The following is an 18,838-nucleotide window of genomic DNA, read 5'->3' on the forward strand; positions in this document are numbered from 1 at the left end:
GCCTAGATTCACTACTATATAAGTGTCCCCCCCCCCCCCCCCCCCCCCCCCCAAAATCCAATATACAACTCCCATCTTATCTGCTGCTTATCAGCGATTATGTAACAGTAACTGATTAGAGGGCAATTAGCACAGCAGGGACCCTAACTAGACCATGAAGATGTGTGCAGTGGAGTTGAAAGAAATTAATTTTTCTTCAGTGAATGTGGAATGATAATAATAAAAGTTATTATTTTGATATTATATGATATAATAACTATTACTTTAATGTTATAATAATGATAATAATAATAAAAATAATCATCATTATTATTATTAGTATTATATAGTATGATAAAATATACAGTAATAATATTGAAAATAATAATGATAACAAAACACAAGTATAGTGAAAACTTCATGAGTTCTTTGTGCTGACAAACAATATTTTTTCCAACTGGAAATTGATTTTCTTGTATTCATGTAATCAACATTATTTGAATATAAAATTATTGTGTTCCATCTATACTCAATTTTCATTTTCAGTATGTTTCCAAAAGTGACTTTTTCATGCTTTGCTTTGTAACTTTGAAATGCACATTCTGTTTTCAGTTTTAGACAAATGTTATTTACAGTATTCTGCAAGCTATAGATGAGTGAAAGTCACATTTTTCTGCAATATCACAATTCTCCAGAAAGAATTTGAAAAAATAAAAACTTGCATATTTCTTTAAGTAAGTTTCTCATTAATTCATTATTGTGGAAATAAGTTTCTGATTATTTTATTATTGTGTTTGATTAACAAATATTTTTCTTCACATAGAAATGCCAAAAAAAACTAGTGTAACTTTAAAAGTTATCAATTTTTCATAAATTTAAAATAAATTACATTGTTGCCACTTCTCACTAATTGATACACTTGTAAGGTAGACTGACTCTCAAATAAACAATGACCCTTGTTTGTTGGAACCATACTGTGATGGTCATTAGCCCCCAACTGTGCAGGTGAAGACAGAAATCCCTTGGCCCACTGCCAAAATCTAGGCCTTTAAGAATTCTGAAGAAAAGTAGAAATAATGCAAAAACTGATATGATATATTAATACAACAGTAATTGCATTTTGCAGACTGATTTCTGTTTAATTTTGCGGACAAGTAGAAATAATGATTAAATTGATATAATATAATAAAACTGCAACATTAACTGCATTTTGCAGACAGACTGCAGTTAAATTTTGCAGACAAGTAAGGATAAAGAATAAACTTAATGAATACCGTATATATATAAACAATAACTACATTTTGCAGACCGATTTCAGATGAATTTTGCAGACATTGAAGCAGGAATAGAGCATAGACCGATATCAATATATCAGTTGAATTAGCAGACAAGTAAGAATAAAGAATAAACCTATAGATGCATTTCTATCATAAATCAGTTGAATTTTGCAGACAAGTAAGAATAAAGAAAGTATTTCTATCATACATCAGTTGAATTTTGCAGACAAGTAAGAATAATAAGTTATGGAATACTGTACATATATCAACAGTAACTGCAGATTTCAGCTGAATTTTGAAGACAAGTAGAAATAAAGCATACACTTGAATTCTGCAGACAAATAAGAATAAAGAATAAACCTTTGTATTTCTATCATACATCAGTTGAATTTTTCAGACAAGTAAGAATAAAGAATAACCCTATGTATCATATATCAGTTGAATTTTGCAGACAAGTAAAAATAAATAATAAAGTTATGGAATACTGTACATATATCAACAGTAACTGCATTTTGCAGAAAGATTTCAGTTGAATTTTGCAGACAAGTAGAAATAAAGCATACACTTGAATTTTGCAGACAAGTAAGAATAAACCTATGCATTTCTATCATATATCAGTTGCATTTTGCAGACTAGTAAGAATAAAGAATAAACCTATGTATTTCTGTCATACATCAGTTGAATTTTGCAGACAAGTAGAAATAAAGAATAAATTGATTTAATAATAAAACCGCAATATTAACTGTTTTTTTGCAGACAGACTGCACTTGAATTTTGCAGACAAGTAAGAATAAACACTAAAGTTATGGAATACTGTACATATATCAACAGTAACTGCATTTTGCAGATAGATTTCAGTTGATTTTTGCAGACAAGTAGAAATAAAGCATACACTTGAATCTTGCAGACAAGTAGAAATAGAGCATAGACTGATATAATAATGTACATGTATATATCAGTTGAATTTTGCAGACAAGTAGAAATAAAGCATACACTGATATAATAATGTAGTGATATATCAGTAAAATTTTGCAGACAAGTAAGAATAAACCTATGCAATTCTGTCATATATCAGTTGAATTTTGCAGACAGGTAAGAATAAAGAATAAATGTTTTAAAAAGATCAGAGTAAAAGAAACCAGAAACATTCACTTTTCTTGTCTTATTTGAATACATCAAAGTGTTAGTAACTCCCTCATAGGACCTTATACCCTTTTGATATTTATCTGTTATTAATAATAAAATTTAAATGAGAATTATAGTTATAGATTATATTCAAAATGTTATTTTAAATAATACAATTAATAAAATAAACCATTAATAATAAGAACAAATAATGATTATGTTATTAATATTAAATTTCTATCATTATTACCATCTATCATTATTATTAACTGTAAATAATATTTTGAATATTTTATAAACCATAAGTCTCATTTAAATCTTGGTCTTAAAGTATAATAGTACAAAATCAGTGACATAATAAAAACATTATCAGTTCACTCAACCATCCCTTTATACATCCACACCTTTTGTTCTTTACATATAGTGTCTGCAAAATCCAATATCCTTCTTTACCTATGTTGTCTGCAAAATCCTTCTTTGTGTATAGTGTCTGCAGTACTTGTCTGCAAAGTATTCTGTTCCGTGGTTTTTGATCGAAAGTTCTTTAATTACGATGAAATAACTCTCATATCACACCGGCCAATTGCGCGTGCGCAATGGATATGAAAAATATGGCGGAATCAAAACAACCCATAATTTTTTGACAAAATCTACGTGATTGTGTCAATAATTTAGTTAATTATATACGCAAAAATGAAAGAGATGGTAGGAGGTTGCTGCGTTTGTTCAGACGAGAGGGGTTGGGCAGAGAATCCGCTCGTTTATTGCGATGGACACGGTTGTAATGTTGCCGTCCACCAAGGTAAAACTAGCATGAAAATCGTGTTGATAGGACTTAGACGGAAAAAAAAAACGACACTAATAAAATCACATATTGGCTGCCCCCATGTTTTCATCATAAATGAGTCCAATTGTTGTAATGTTGCCTTCTAGCCGACTTTAATTTTAAATTTAATCATACTTTATCTGTCTACCCACAGGAGCCTGAAATTCTATCCAAAACTGGCAAAAGCCATGAAAAGTCTGTATATGAAAAAAGACCCCCCTTCTATATAATAAAAAACACCAGGAATGAAACGCATTCACACCCCACCCACCACGAGAAAACATGAAAATTTCAAAGTAAGCAGTGCAAGTGTTCTCGGATGGCGTAATTATCTAAAGGCAACTAAAATATATGCGGGACTGTGCTTACTGGTCGCAGGCTGTCAACTGATTCCTATATTCCTATATTTTCCTATATTTTGGATCAAAATCCTATATTCTGAAAAACCTCCTATATTTCCTATATTTTCCTATATTTTGAAAAATATTCCTATATTTTTTAGTAAAGTTCTTGCCGATGAATAAGAGAGTAAATCTTGGTTTGATACTGCTTTTGGATTCTTTATTTTATAGGTAAGAAAATTCCCATGTCTGCCACACTATCACCATCCTTAAGATAATGTTGTTTTGCTCTTCTTCCTCATCTGTATGGTCACTTTGCAAGGCAGTGAAACAGGACATGGGTCTTTCAAAGTCTCGTTCAGATGTTTTCTTTCAGATACTCCCCAATGATGAACTACAAGACAAATCTCTGAGATCTCTGACATCAAAAAAGTATAGTAAAGATGACAAACTGGTGCAGAAGTACCATGTCTGTTTTAAATATACAGTTCATGCAGTTTTACCAAAGTTCAAAGTCTTCATTTACTGAATTGTCAACAGGAAGATTTTCTCAGAGACTTATCTACATACTGAGGGGACCATGCCTGCTCTTCCAAACTGGAATCGAAGCACATAGGCAGACTGTTTGTGCTATTAAAACAATTTTTATTTTTAACAGCACATGTAGTCAGCACATGTAGTCTGTTGACATGGTAAGATAAATATTTTCAACATTTAAGTTTTACAGTTGAGCCATAAGACAACCATGTTGAAAAAAACCATTCAGCCTGTGAGTGTCACTACCTTGTAATAGTAAGACAATGCCTGGAGGAAAGACACATTGGAATGACAAGTGGCTTGATTTAGAGGACGACATTGGTGTTAAATTGTTTAAATGGTGTAAACCTGTAAAAGGAAATACTGAAGTTGCTTACTGCATTTTATGCTGTAAGCAATTTTCTGTAAGCAACAGTGGTTTCATTCAGGTTAAACAGCACTGTAAATCAACAAAACACAAACAGATCTCAGATACTCGTTTTGGTAAACACACTGCCCAAAAAGTGTTGACCAAGGGTGACGGTAAAACAGTGACTGCTACAGCCTCTGGAGCATCTAATAAACCAGCTACTGTAGGTTCAAGTGATATTGAGCAGAGGCAAATACAACATGTATTCACAAGTCACCCTTTGAAACATCAAGTCACAGAATCTGAGCTGTTGTGGTGTTTTAAAGTAGCAGCTGCTGATTTTTCATTCAGATCATGTGATGGCCTTGACAAAGTGTTTCAGAAGATGTTCAAGTGTGATATTGCTGATCGGTTTTCTTTGTCAAGGACAAAAGCATCATACATAGTTTCAGAAGCCATAAGACCATTTTTGACAGAAGCAATTGTGAAGGAAGTTATAGATGGAAATTTAGGGTATGTTCTTATGTTTGATGAAACTACAACAGCACAGCAATGTAGACAAATGGACATACTGATAAGATTTTGGAGCAATATTGAGGGAGAAGTGTCTGTGAGGTTTTTGAAAGCTTTTCACTTTGGCCATGCAACAGCTGACATTGTAAGTGAAGCTTTCCTTAAATTAGGGAATGATTTTGAAGTAGACCTACCCATGAAGAATTTGATAAGTCTCTCATCTCCCAGATGTCAACAAATCCATTCACAGAAAAGTCAATGAAAGTTTGAAAGCAGATGGCAACCCGTGTTTGCTTGACTTTGAGCCCTGCAACCTCCATACAGTGCACAATGCTTTTAGAAAAGGTCTCAACTGTTTTCGAAGTGATGCAGAAGAGTTAACTTGTATCAGTTCTTCAAGCAGCAGCCAGTCAGAAGAGAAGATTTTAAAGACCTTCAACTGGAGTATGACATGGATGAGAGCCTGTTCCTAAGACATGTACCAAGCAGATGGTTGACATTGTTGCCAGCCATGACCAGAGTATTAACGAACTGGAGGGTAAATGTGGATTATTTCACTGTCCAACTTCCAAAATCAATGAAATCCAAGTCTGCACGAAAACAGCTTGAGAGCAGTGAAAGGTACAGAAGAATATGTTGTGGGCTTTATAGCAGTCTTCTGTCTTGTCTGGATTGTGATGCTGTTGAAGAGAATGGTAGACATTCTAGACATTGATTAATGTAGAAACAGTAAGACAGTAAGTGTACAGGTAAGAGTTGATAGTATAGGTACCAGTAAATGAAAAAATATGTTGTTGAAAACTCCTATATTTTGCCTCAAAACTATCCAAAAACTCCTATATTTGTTGTGAAAATATTCCTATATTCTTCCTATATTTTGGAGAAGACCTGGTTGACAGCCTGTGGTCGCTTCACCGTATTAACCAACACGAAATCAACGATTTCAACAACATTTCGTTCATCGTCCAAACCATTGCGTGACGTCACACCTTCATGTATATTTCTGCGCCGGAGAGAATACAAAATAATTTCAAGAACCAGGTAAAAAATATCTGTATATGTAGAGACCGTACCATAGCTCTTCGCATACTTTGATTTTTCAAACTAAAGTGATTTTTACAAGTGCACCGGTTACGATAAAAATGTAAACAACGGACTCTGTCTATGAAACTTTGAAATGAATGAATGACAGTCGATCTCAGTCATAATACTGATTGACAGTGAATGCTAATGACTTCATGTGTTGCAGAAAGGTATTTAGTTTGTAACTGTAATTTCCCATCAATTGAAATCCTCTCAAAACTGGTAAAATAATTACTTATATTTGGACAAATCTCATCGTCTTTGCCGTTCGGCAGCTGCAAAAAGGGCAAATATAAAAGATTCAGTGTAAGTAATATTTCACTGGTACTGCCAGTTAGTAAGTTCATACTCTGAACAACACGTCAGAGAAATTTGGGCAGATTTGACCAATTATGACGTTGGCAGCATTAGATTATATTTTTTCTTTACACAAAAATTGCCGTTAGGTAACAAAGCGAATACGCCGATAATCCGGAGTTCACCGATTATTGTTCCAGTTCACGCAATGTAATCCAGCAATTAAACTGCATAGCTATTAGCTACTGCTGTTATAGGGAAGTGGTAGAGTGTCTGCCTTAGGGGTGAGAGGTCCTGGGTTCGAGTCCCAGTTAGAGCTTTACTCTATTTAGATTCTGCTAAAGCATAGTTTTGCTGTTAATAGACTGTTCCAGATGTTCTAAATTTTTAGCACACAGTATCATGGATCAGTATTTAGCAATCCAGATCAAAGTTGAATGTTAAATCAAATGCACCCAATTAGAAAATATTGACTATATTATGTCCCTTTGATGTTTATGCTCTCCATGTTCAAGAAGAGTTACATTTCCTTGATCACAAAATTTTCGTTATCATGAAAATATTAAATGCTCATAACTCCGCACTTCTGGTTAAAATATTGTCTATATTTCTGTTTTTGAGAAATATATGGACATTTCTCTTCATTTCAAAGCTTTTTAACTTCAAACCTATGATTTGAAAAACTTAGGTACTATCTCTAGTATATGTCATGTTTTATTATTAATATTTCTTTCAATAAATATTACATCTTTGAATTTCTTTAACCATTAAATAATAAAAGAATTAGGCATATCATGTTGGAAAAAACCCATTATGGGAACTAACTCTAGCATTGACAAAAGAGGGAAAGTAACTCAACCATTGACGGAAGCAGCGCATAACAGAAAAAAAGAATATCATGGCTGCTCAGCTACGCTTGGTGATACGGAATGAGTTTTCTGATATCAAATATTAATTGCAGAGTTTTCCCGGACGCAGGTTTTCTGCGTCCCTGACGCACTTTGACTGCTTTGGACTCGCATTTTGTAGTGCCTCTGCGTCCACTGGACCCGCAAAATTAGTCAAGAAACTCCTTTGCACTGAAGCTTCCTTTGCGCAGATACCCATGTAAAATGCGCAGTTTTTTACCACCGGGACCATCCCCGAATCGTGGGTGCTCATTATACACAGGTATAGACGATTTTCCAACTTCAAAACAAGTTTTGTTACCGATGTTCGCCATTTTGGTAAAGGGAAACTACTCTCCGCGCTAACTGACACTGCTAAAATCTAAGATTGCTGTTACATTCCGTAAAAGATCGAATGGTTTATTTTTCTATTAAACAAAATTAATTTCATATAAATTTAAAGTATTTTGATGAAAAAATATTAATAAATCACAAAAATTATGATACTAATTAAGGATCGAGTATTATCTTTAACTAAGATCAAACTGTGAACAACATAATTGACACGAGTTGACACTTAATTGCCGGTAATTACTGGCTATTTGATCATAACAAAAAGACTGTCACACCTTTTGTTATCAGTCTGGATTGAGAAGCTCATGCCATTTTGAAAGATACCATTCCGAAATACTGAATCAGCTGCTATCTAAATTAAAAAGATACAAGTTCATTCGGTTTTAGGATAAATTTTTTTTAGTGATAATGTCCATTTTCAAGATCAATAATTTGTGGACCCCCAAAAATTATTAGGGACCCTTAAATTAGCAGCCATGGGAGTCCATGGACTCCCAAATAAAAAACCCGAGGGAAAACCCTGATTAATCGTGTTGTAAATGACAAATGACATTGTTTACACGATGCTGTTCTGTTCTGTTCTAAATTGTGTACGGATCGGACCGGATACTGGCATTTACACAACAGCATTATTAATTTTGGTGCAGAAATATACATGAAGGTGTGACGTCACGCAATGGTTTGGACGATGAACAAAATGTTGTTGAAATCGTTGATTTCGTGTAAGTTAATACTGTGAAGCGACCAGTAAGCACAGTCCCGCATACATTTTAGTTGCCTTTAGATAATTATGACACTCGAGAACACTCGCACTACTTACTTTGAAATTTTCATGTTTTCTCGTGGTGGGTGGGGTGTGAATGCGTTTCATTCCTGGTGTTTTTTATTATATAGAAGGGGGGTCTTTTTTCATATACAGACTTTTCATGGCTTTTGGATAGAATTTCAGGCTCCTGTGGTCTACCGAAGGCCAGAATCTCGAAATTCGAGCCTGCAACTGCAAGCAGTTAAAATAGCAACCACAAACGGAAGGCTGTATTGGATTTTCAATGCCGATTAACCATATATTTTGAATAAAAGTAATAAAATATTTGTATAAAAATAAAGGGGAAATGATTAAATAACTTACTGGATAGGAAGTGGCGATTCTTACTGTCCCGTAGGAATAGTCTCGCAGGCTATTCTTACGGCTCTCCCGTAAGAATTGTGGAAAGCCTGCAGATGTCTATTTCTACAGCTCTCCCGTACAAATTATGATTAGGCGTAAAAAAAAAAATTGTTTCGGGTGGCCCGACCTACCCTATTTTTTTACCGCCGACCCTAAACTTCTTTAGCGGTAAAATCGGGCCGCATATTTTTGCAGATAAGTATATTATTATTTTTATAGCTCTTTGCACGAATAGACTACTCCACCAATTGGGCGAGTGGTTTTTACGTGGTAACTTTACCAAATTGAGAAATTACATCAGGCAAAATTACCTGGATTGACTGGAATTTACCCGCGAATCGTAAAAATATCAAAACGTCATGCTGGTAATTTTCCATTCCAAAAACACGTGCGCCCTGTCATAATATCTAATTTACATCGCGGTTACTTTTGACGCAAAAAACGCGCGTAGTGCATTCATTTTTTAATATAATCGCTTCAAATTTTCAACACCGCTCGAGAACTAATACAGTTTGAGTTCTATAACAATTTTGATAAGATATCGACAGGAATGTAGGCAAAATTCTTTAAAAACTATCAGATTTTCATATAATGTTTTGTAAAATTTCAAACAGCTCGGTCTTGATTATTTATTTCTTTCTTAAAGTAAATAAACGGTACATACTATGGTAATAAAATTCAGACTCTTGACCAGAATGTACAAAAAACACAATTACAAAATCTTAAATAATGAAAAAGCGGCAGCAATTTAGATACATGGAGTAAAACGATTTTTTGCAAACAGATTTCTGTTAGCACGTCAGAATAGGTTACGTAACCTCGTGAACGTAAATAGAAATGTGGTTTTAAAATAAAGCAATATGATGTTGTTGCGGATTTTAATAAGTTTTAAATTATTCATTGTACATGTATTTTTTGACACAACACTTTGTTAGATATTCTTTTCAAACAATAATGTAAATTCCTTGCGGGCAAATAGGTCACAGAGGTAGGCTATCTGCTATCATCATTCATGATTTGACACATTTATATGTCAGTTTATTCGGGATATTGCACATTCGCTTTTAAAAAAAAAGATAAAGAAAAAACTTTTTTAATGATTTCTTCTCAACAATTTAAGGAATTGAGAAAGTACGATCAGACAGTGATGTGTCACATGGCGCGAAAACATGACGTAATGCCATGACAATCTTGGACAACTATACCGCTTTGATCTCCACTTCAGATGCCATAATAACCGACACACTTCTTTTAGCTCTTTGAGGGGGTGTTAATTGGTGATGAAAACAAGGCTAATTACTTAGTTTATCATCAGAATGATTACCGATAATTGTTAATGTTTTTTTTCTCACTTTCAACACGGGTCAACGTCGGGTGGATGATGATTATTGTGTCCAGATTTTGGGACACTTCAGAATAATTATTTTTCGGTATAACAGATTGCTACAGTCTTCCATTTTTAATTATTTTAGAAATAAGTCCTGTTTCTTTGAGTCATATGAAGTTATGACGTCTACAACATCACAATTTATGTGATAGAATTGGAGGTCCACTAAAGAGGCCTGCAGAGTCTGAAAAGTCAGGTTTTAGATGGGATTTATAGTACTTAGTAAGACGTTGAACAACCACTTGCAGCTTTATTCACAATTTGGGCATACCAGTCAAAACTCTGTTGTCTGGCATTTCCAGTTAATCCAGAATTTTAGACTGGGGTAAGGGGTGATGGTATTAATCTCAATGCAGATCAAAGATGCAAATCATATTCCTGGCCAGTGTGCTTTTACTTGGTTTTAGTTTGAAATATAAATGTTGGTTGTTGAATAATATTCAATATTAAAATTATTATTTAAAGAGAGAATCCACAGCAAGATTTCATTCAAGTTTCATGTTTAATCAAATATAAACCATGTTCTCCGCAAGTAATTGCCAACTTTCCAAATAAACCAGTTATTATATATTATTGATCAGTGTTTTGTGTATATACATGGATTTTTTCCACATCAGTACAAATCTCTTACCACTTTAAACATGTTTATTGCACACTTTAAATTTAGTTTTATACTTGATATTTGTCACACATCAGCTTGACATGTTTGCATCAATTCAGACTTGGCATTTTATTTGTAACACTATGACCAAATTGGTTGAAAATATATCGGTTGAATGACTTCAGTACAATGTATTGTAATACAAAACTGCCATAGGAATAACCACTTGCGGGCTTTTCACTATGACCGGACGGCTAGCAAATCCTCAGGGGATTTACTAGTCGTCCGGCAATTGATTTCCTAATGAATAAGACATGATTTTATATAGTTTTAATGTTATTTCATTAAGATATCGATACGTATCTGCAAACAAAATTTTGTGTAAATACATGCTATAAACAAAAAATCACTGCATTATTCAGCCGATAAAATGGAAGTTTGCCAAACTCAATAATGGCGAGATCGACATGGCGTCACTTACTAAAATCTGTTCATCTTTAGGCTTTTATGGGATCGGAACTTTTTCACTCAGTGTTGGGCGGTTAAAACCGCCCCGGTCAATACTCCCTGAAGTGGTCAATACCGGTCAATACTGGTCGATTGGTCAATACTGGTCAATTAGTCATTACTGATTGTTAAGATATTTTACAGAGTTTATGAACAGTAAAATAATGACTGTTCAAGAGCATCTGGGGCTTGATTAAGGTGAATGCAGGCATTATTATTTAGCTAAAGCAACCAAATCAGTACTCGCAAATTGGTCAGAAGTGGTCGATTGGTCAATACTGGTTGATACTGGTCATTAAACATTTTCTATTAGATTAGATTACAAAGATATATTATTTTTCTACAAAAATGTCACAATAAGTGGAAAAACTGCTAATTTGACTAAACTTAATTTCAGGGTTTTTTCTAGCTAATTTGGGAACATAGCCTAAACCCCCAAAATTGGGAATTTTGACGCGTAAATGTTCCAAATTGGGAAATATTTAGTCCCATAGGATATAGTAAGGATGTGTTTAAGCACTTTCTCATACACTTGTTTCACACTGTACAACCTCTTTAACATACTTCAATTACAAAATTGTCCATAACTTGGTCAATTTTTGTGCAATTTTGATAAAAAAAATTTTCAGAATGTAGATTGGGAATTTTTGCACTCATTTTGGGAAAAATACATACCTTTTGGCATTGGGAATATAGCCGAATAACGGCTATAAAAACGGCTGAAAAAACCCCTGAATTTGTAGAAAGTATTTCATAAACTGCAGCAGTAAGTGTTTGATTCACAAGTGATACATCTAATTATTTTTACTGGTATAAATAATTTAATGAAAAGTTGCTGTGAACATCTGAACCCTTTCATGGAAGTGGTTTAATTGTGTTTTGGTAGCAACTGACACACTGTTTAATTGACACCATGTCATACAATATACAATAAATTATAATGTTGTAGGCCCGGCTATCTAGTCACTAATTAGCTGTCATGATCAATAATCCCACTGTATTATTGAGATGCTTGAACATAGTAACTTTATTTAAAAAAAATAATTATGCAATCAAAGTATTCAACTGACCAGTATTGACCACTTTTATATGTATTGATCAGGGATATTGCGTAGGACCAAAATTTGAATTGACCAGTACTGTCCATTTCAATGAGTGTAATTTACAGCAATAAAATCTTACATTAAATCAAAATAAAGGCTACTGTAAGAAGATAAAAGCATTGAATAAACTAGTATTGACCACTGACCATTCTAAGTATATTGTCCAAAATTGGACCTGACCTGAAAATTTAGGACACATTGCCAAGGACCAAAAGTGAATTGACCAGTATTGACCACTATACTTTTTAATGAACAAAATTTTAAATTATTCAAATTTCTTTATTATTTTTAGCTCATCTGATTTTTTGAAAAAAAATGATGAGTTATTGTCATCACTTGAGCGGTTGTCGGCGTCGGCGTCGGCGTCTGCGTCGGCGTTGCCTGGTTAAGTTTTATGTTTAGGTCAGCTTTTCTCCTAAACTATCAAAGCTATTGCTTTGAAACTTGGAAGACTTGTTCACCATCATAAGCTGACCCTGTATAGCAAGAAACATAACTCCATCTTGCTTTTTGCAAGATTTATGGCCCCTTTTGTACTTAGAAAATATCAGATTTCTTGGTTAAGTTTTATGTTTAGGTCAACTTTTCTCCTAAACTATCAAAGCTATTGCTTTGAAACTTGGAATACTTGTTCACCATCATAAGCAGACCCTGTACATCAAGAAACATAACTCCATCTTGCTTTTGCAAGAATTATTGCCCCTTTTGGACTTAGAAAATCAGTTTTCTTGGTTAAGTTTTATGTTTAGGTCAGCTTTTATCCTAAACTATCAAAGCTATTGCTTTAAAACTTGCAACACTTGTTCACCATCAAAAGCTGACCCTGTACAGCAAGAAACATAACTCCATCCTGCTTTTTGCAAGATTTATGGCCCCTTTTGGACTTAGAAAATATCAGATTTCTTGGTTAAGTTTTATGTTTAGGTCAACTTTTTCTCTCTTAAACTATCAAAGCTATTGCTTTGAAACTTGCAACACTTGTTCACCATCATAAGCTGACCCTGTACAGCAAGCAACATAACTCCATCCTGCTTTTTGCAATAATTATTGCCCCTTTTGGACTTAGAAAATCATTTTCTTGGTTGAATATTATGTTTAAGGCAACTTTTCTCATAAACTATCAAAGCTATTGCTTTAAAACTTGCAACAGTTTTTCACAATCATAAGTGGACACTGTACATCAAGAAACATAACTCTATCCTGCTTTTTGCAAGAATGATGGCCCTTTTTAGACTTAGAAAATGATGGGTAGGACAATATTTCTATTATACAAAAAAAAATCAGATGAGCGTCGGCACCCGCAAGGCGGTGCTCTTGTTACATTACTTTTACAGCCTGTGCTAATCTGTGACTGTACATTATGTAAAAGTGTTGAATAAACCAGTATTGATCACCCAAGAGTGACCATAGTATTGAATCGACCAGTATTGACCGGTTTTAACCAGTATTGACCGCCGGCCCGGTCAATACTCATATTGACCGGCTTTTTGCCAACATTGTTTTCAGTGGATTTTCAAAATTAAAATGACATCTAATTTCAAAAGCGGCAGTTTGATGTTCAAAACTTTAAGAAAAACAGTAGTTAAGTGTTCATAATTAATCCATTTTATTTTGAAATAATTATATTCAAAATTGATGAATGAATTGCTTTTATTAAGCTTTCCATTTTTAAAAAATATATATGAATTTGTGTTTTAATAATTAAAGCTTAGGCTGTTAGAAAAAACATCACTTTTTACAAAATAGCATATGGATGTTTGGCGATCAATGTTTTATCATTTCTAAAAATAGAATATCAACGGATTTGTAAACAAACACAATCTCTTGTGTTTGATCGACTGAAAAATAGATAAGTATTGATATTTTAAGTAAATAACATTTAAAACTTTATAAAATCATTACTTATTCATTAAGAAATCAATCACCAGACGACTAGAAAATCACCTGAGGATTTGCTAGCCGTCTGGTAACCGGACGACTAGAACGCAGGCTAGGCGTCTGGTTACTGGACGGCTAGACACTTCCTAACTTATTTGTATAAAAGTCTTTAGTTTAAACCTTCCAATAATTGATAAAAAATACCACTAACTCGTGTAACAATTTCATTACACCGGTCTGTGTCCGCCATTTTTTTACACTGCGTCGTATCACATCGTAGGAAAATCCCATTTTTAGCTCACCTGTCACAAAGTGACAAGGTGAGCTTTTGTGATCGCGCAGCGTCCGTCGTCCGTCGTCCGTCCGTCCGTCCGTGCGTAAACTTTTTGCTTGTGACCTCTCTAGAGGTCACATTTTTCATGGGATTTTTATGAAAGTTGGTCAGAATGTTCACCTTGATGATATCTAGGTCAAGTTCGAAACTGGGTCATGTGCGGTCGAAAACTAGGTCAGTAGGTCTAAAAATAGAAAAACCTTGTGACCTCTCTAGAGGCCAGATTTTTCAATGGATCTTCATGAAAATTGATCAGAATGTTCATCTTGATGATATCTAGGTCAAGTTTGAAACTGGGTCAACTGCGGTCAAAAACTAGGTCAGTAGGTCAAATAATAGAAAATCCTTGTGACCTCTCTAGAGGTCATATTTTTCATGGGATCTGCATGAAAATTAGTCAGAATGTTCATCTTGATGATATCTAGGTCAAGTTCGAAACTGGGTCACGTCCGGTCCAAAACTAGGTCAGTAGGTCAAATAATAGAAAAACTTTGTGACCTCTGTAGAAGCCGTATTTTTCATGGGATCTGCATTAAAATTGGCCAGAATGTTTATCTTCATGATATCTAGGTCAAGTTTGAAACTGGGTCGACTGCGGTCAAAAACTAGGTCAGTAGGTCAAATAATAGAAAATCCTTGTTACCTCTCTAGAGGTCTTATTTTTCATGGGATCTGCATGAAAATTGGTCAGAATGTTCATCTGGATGATATCTAGGTCAAGTTCGAAACTGGGTCACGTGCCTTAAAAAACTAGGTCACTAGGTCAAATAATAGAAAAACCTTGTGACCTCTGTAGAGGCCATATATTTCATGGGATCTGCATGAAAATTGGTCAGAATGTTCACCTTGATGATATATAGGTCAAGTTCGAAACTGGGTCAACTGCGTTCCAAAACTAGGTCAGTAGGTCTAAAAATAGAAAATCCTTTTGACCTCCCTAGAGGCCATATTTTTCAATGGATCTTCATGAAAATTGGTGAGAATGTTCACCTTGATGATATCTAGGTCAAGTTTTGAAACTGGGTCATGTGCAGTCAAAAACTAGGTCAGTAGGTCAAATAATAGAAAAACCTTGTGACCTCTCTAGAGGTCATAGTTTTCATGGGATCTGCATGAAAATTGGTCAGAATGTTCATCTTGATGATATCTAAGTCAAGTTCGAAACTGGGTTACGTGCATTCAAAAACTAGGTCAGTAGGTCAGATAATAGAAAAACCTTGTGGCCTCTGTAGAGGCCAGATATTTCATGGGATCTGCATGAAAATTGGTCAGAATGTTCATCTTGATAATATCTAGGTCAAGATTGAAACTGGGTCACATGTTATCAAAAACTAGGTCAGTAGGTCAAATAATAGAAAAAACTTGTGACCTCTCTAGAGGCCATATTTTTCATGGGATCTTTATGAAAGTTGGTCTGAATGTTCATCTTGATGATATCTAGGTCAAGTTTGAAACTGGGTCAACTGTGGTCAAAAACTAGGTCACTAGGTCTAAACATAGAAAAACCTTGTGACCTCTATAGAGGCCATATTTTTCAATGTATCTTCATGAAAATTGGTGAGAATGTTCACCTTGATGATATCTAGGTAAAATACAAAACTGGGTCATATGCCTTCAAAAACTAGTTCATTATTTCAAATAATAGAAAAACCTTGTGACCTCTCTAGAGGCCATATTTTTCAATGGATCTTCACGAAAATTGGTCAGAATTTTTATCTTGATGATATCTAGGTCAAGTTCAGAACTAGTTCACATGAGCTCTAAAACTAGGTCACTATGTCAAATAATAGAACAAGAGGACCATGATGGTCCTGAATCGCTCACCTATCCCCACATGACCCAGTGTTGAACTGAGTATGACGTCTTTATTTCTATTATTTGACATAGTGACCTAGTTTTTGAGCACATGTGACCCAGATATTATCAAGATAAAAAATTCTGACCAATTTTCATGAAGATCCATTGAAAAATATGGCCTCTAGAGAGGTCACAAGGTTTTTCTATTATTTGACCTAATGACCAATTTTTTTTGAAGGCACGTGACCCACTTTTAAACTTGACCTAGATATCATCAAGGTAAACATTCTCACCAATTTTCATGAAGATCTCTTGAAAAATATGGCCTCCAGAGAGGTCACAAGGTTTTTCTATTTTTCGACCTACTGACCTAGTTTTTGACCGCACATGACCCAGTTACGAACAAGACCTAGATATCATCAAGCTGAACATTCTAACCCATTTTCATGAAGATCCATTGAGAAATATGGCCTCTAGAGAGGTCACAAGGTTTTTCTATTTTCAGACCTACTGGCCTAGTTTTTGATCCCACGTGACCCAGTTTCGAACTTGACCTAGATATCATCAAGGTGAACATTCTGACCAATATTCATGAAGATCTCATGAAAAATATGGCCTCTAGAGAGGTCACAAAGTTTTTCTATTTTTAGATCTACTGACCTAGTTTTTAACCCCACGTGACCCAGTTTCGAACTTGACCTAGATATCATCAAGGTAAACATTGTGACCAATTTTCATGAAGATCCATTGAAAAATATGGCCTCTAGAGAGGTCACAAGGTTTTTCTATTTTTAGACCTACTGACCTAGTTTTTGACCGCACGTGACCCAGTTTCGAACTTGACCTAGATATCATCAAGGTGAACATTCTGACCAATTTTCATGAAGATCAATTGAGAAATATGGCCTCTAGAAAGGTCACAAGGTTTTTCTATTTTTAGACCCAACGACCTAGTTTTTGACCCCACATGACCCAGTTTCGAATTTGACCTAGACATCATCAAGGTGAACATTCTGACCAATATTCATGAAGATCTCATGAAAAATATGGCCTCTAGAGAGGTCACAAGGTTTTTCTATTTTTAGATCTACTGACCTAGTTTTTAACCCTACATGACCCAGTTTCAAACTTGACCTAGATATCATCAAGGTAAACATTCTGACCAATTTTCATGAAGATCCATTGAAAAATATGGCCTCTAGAGAGGTCACAAGGTTTTTCTATTTTTAGACCTACTGACCTAGTTTTTGACCGCATGTGACCCAGTTTCGAACTTGACCTAGATATCATCAAGGTGAACATTCTGACCAATTTTCATGAAGATCCATTGAGAAATATGGCCTCTAGAGAGGTCACAAGGTTTTTCTATTTTTAGACCTAATGACCTAGTTTTTGACCCCACATGACCCAGTTTCAAACTTGACCTAGATATCATCAAGGTGAACTTTTCGACCAATATTCATGAAGATCTCATGTAAAATATGGCCTCTAGAGAGGTCACAAGGTTTTTCTATTTTTAGACCTACTGACCTAGTTTTCAACCCCACGTGACCCATTTTCAAACTTGACCTAGATATCATCAAGGTGAACATTCTGACCAATTTTCATGAAGATCTTTTGAAATTTATGGCCTCTAGAGAGGTCACAAGGTTTTTCTATTTTTAGAACTACTGACCTAGTTTTTGACGGCACGTGACCCAGTTTCGAACTTGACCTAGATATCATGAAGATGAACATTCTGACCAACTTTCATAAAGATCCTACGAAAAATGTGACCTCTAGAGTGGTCACAAGCAAAAGTTTACGGACGGACGGACGACGGACGCTGCGTGATCACAAAAGCTCACCTTGTCACTATGTGACAGGTGAGCTAAAAAACGACGTCATACCCAGTTCATGTGGGGACAGGTGAGCGATTCAGGACCATCATGGTCCTCTTGTTTGAAGGTTAAAATACGTTCATTTCATGGAAAGTTACCAAAAATAGAGAATTGAGGCTTCCAGTGGGGCCGTACGATGTTTTCTTCGAAGATGGGTTTTTTCGTCTTTGTTGTTCTTCACTCTTAAATTAGGTCATTTTTGTTGCTAGAAAAAAATTCTGGTAGCCCGGCTACCAGCAAGATTATAAATTTGTCGGACACTGAAATTTGGTATGAATCCAATTCAAAATGTGTTATGTTATTGGAAAGGAGGCCGAATTAATATTGTCATGAAGTCTAATGCAATATTTTGATGCACGATCGAGTGTTATCCGAATCTGTCGTACCGAATCCGAATTTCCAACAGCTTGTAATGCAAATCTATTTATTTATTGATATTTAAGATCAGTAGCATAAAACACAACACAAGGCAATAAATATAATATCCCAGCATATAAAAAACAATTTCTTTACATACTGTGAAATCATTATTATTATTCGTGGAGGATTAATTTTCGTGGATTTCGTGGTTGAGCTCAACCACGAATTGAAGTCCCAACGAACAAATTGTACCCA

General features: G+C 34.7%; 1 protein-coding gene across 1 annotated transcript in view; it reads left to right on the forward strand.

Moving 5' to 3' along the window:
• The first annotated feature begins 2,835 nt into the window (after positions 1-2,835).
• Positions 2,836-18,838, forward strand: part of LOC123531414 (protein AF-10-like) — a 114,281-nt gene continuing 98,278 nt past the window's right edge. Inside the window, exon 1 of the mRNA XM_045312347.2 lies at positions 2,836-3,183. Coding sequence (XP_045168282.1) covers positions 3,075-3,183 — 109 coding nt within the window. The 5' untranslated portion in view covers positions 2,836-3,074. The remainder of the gene's footprint in view (positions 3,184-18,838) is intronic.

The sequence above is a fragment of the Mercenaria mercenaria genome, chromosome 11 (genome assembly GCF_021730395.1).
Source record: "Mercenaria mercenaria strain notata chromosome 11, MADL_Memer_1, whole genome shotgun sequence".
Taxonomy (NCBI): domain Eukaryota; kingdom Metazoa; phylum Mollusca; class Bivalvia; order Venerida; family Veneridae; genus Mercenaria; species Mercenaria mercenaria.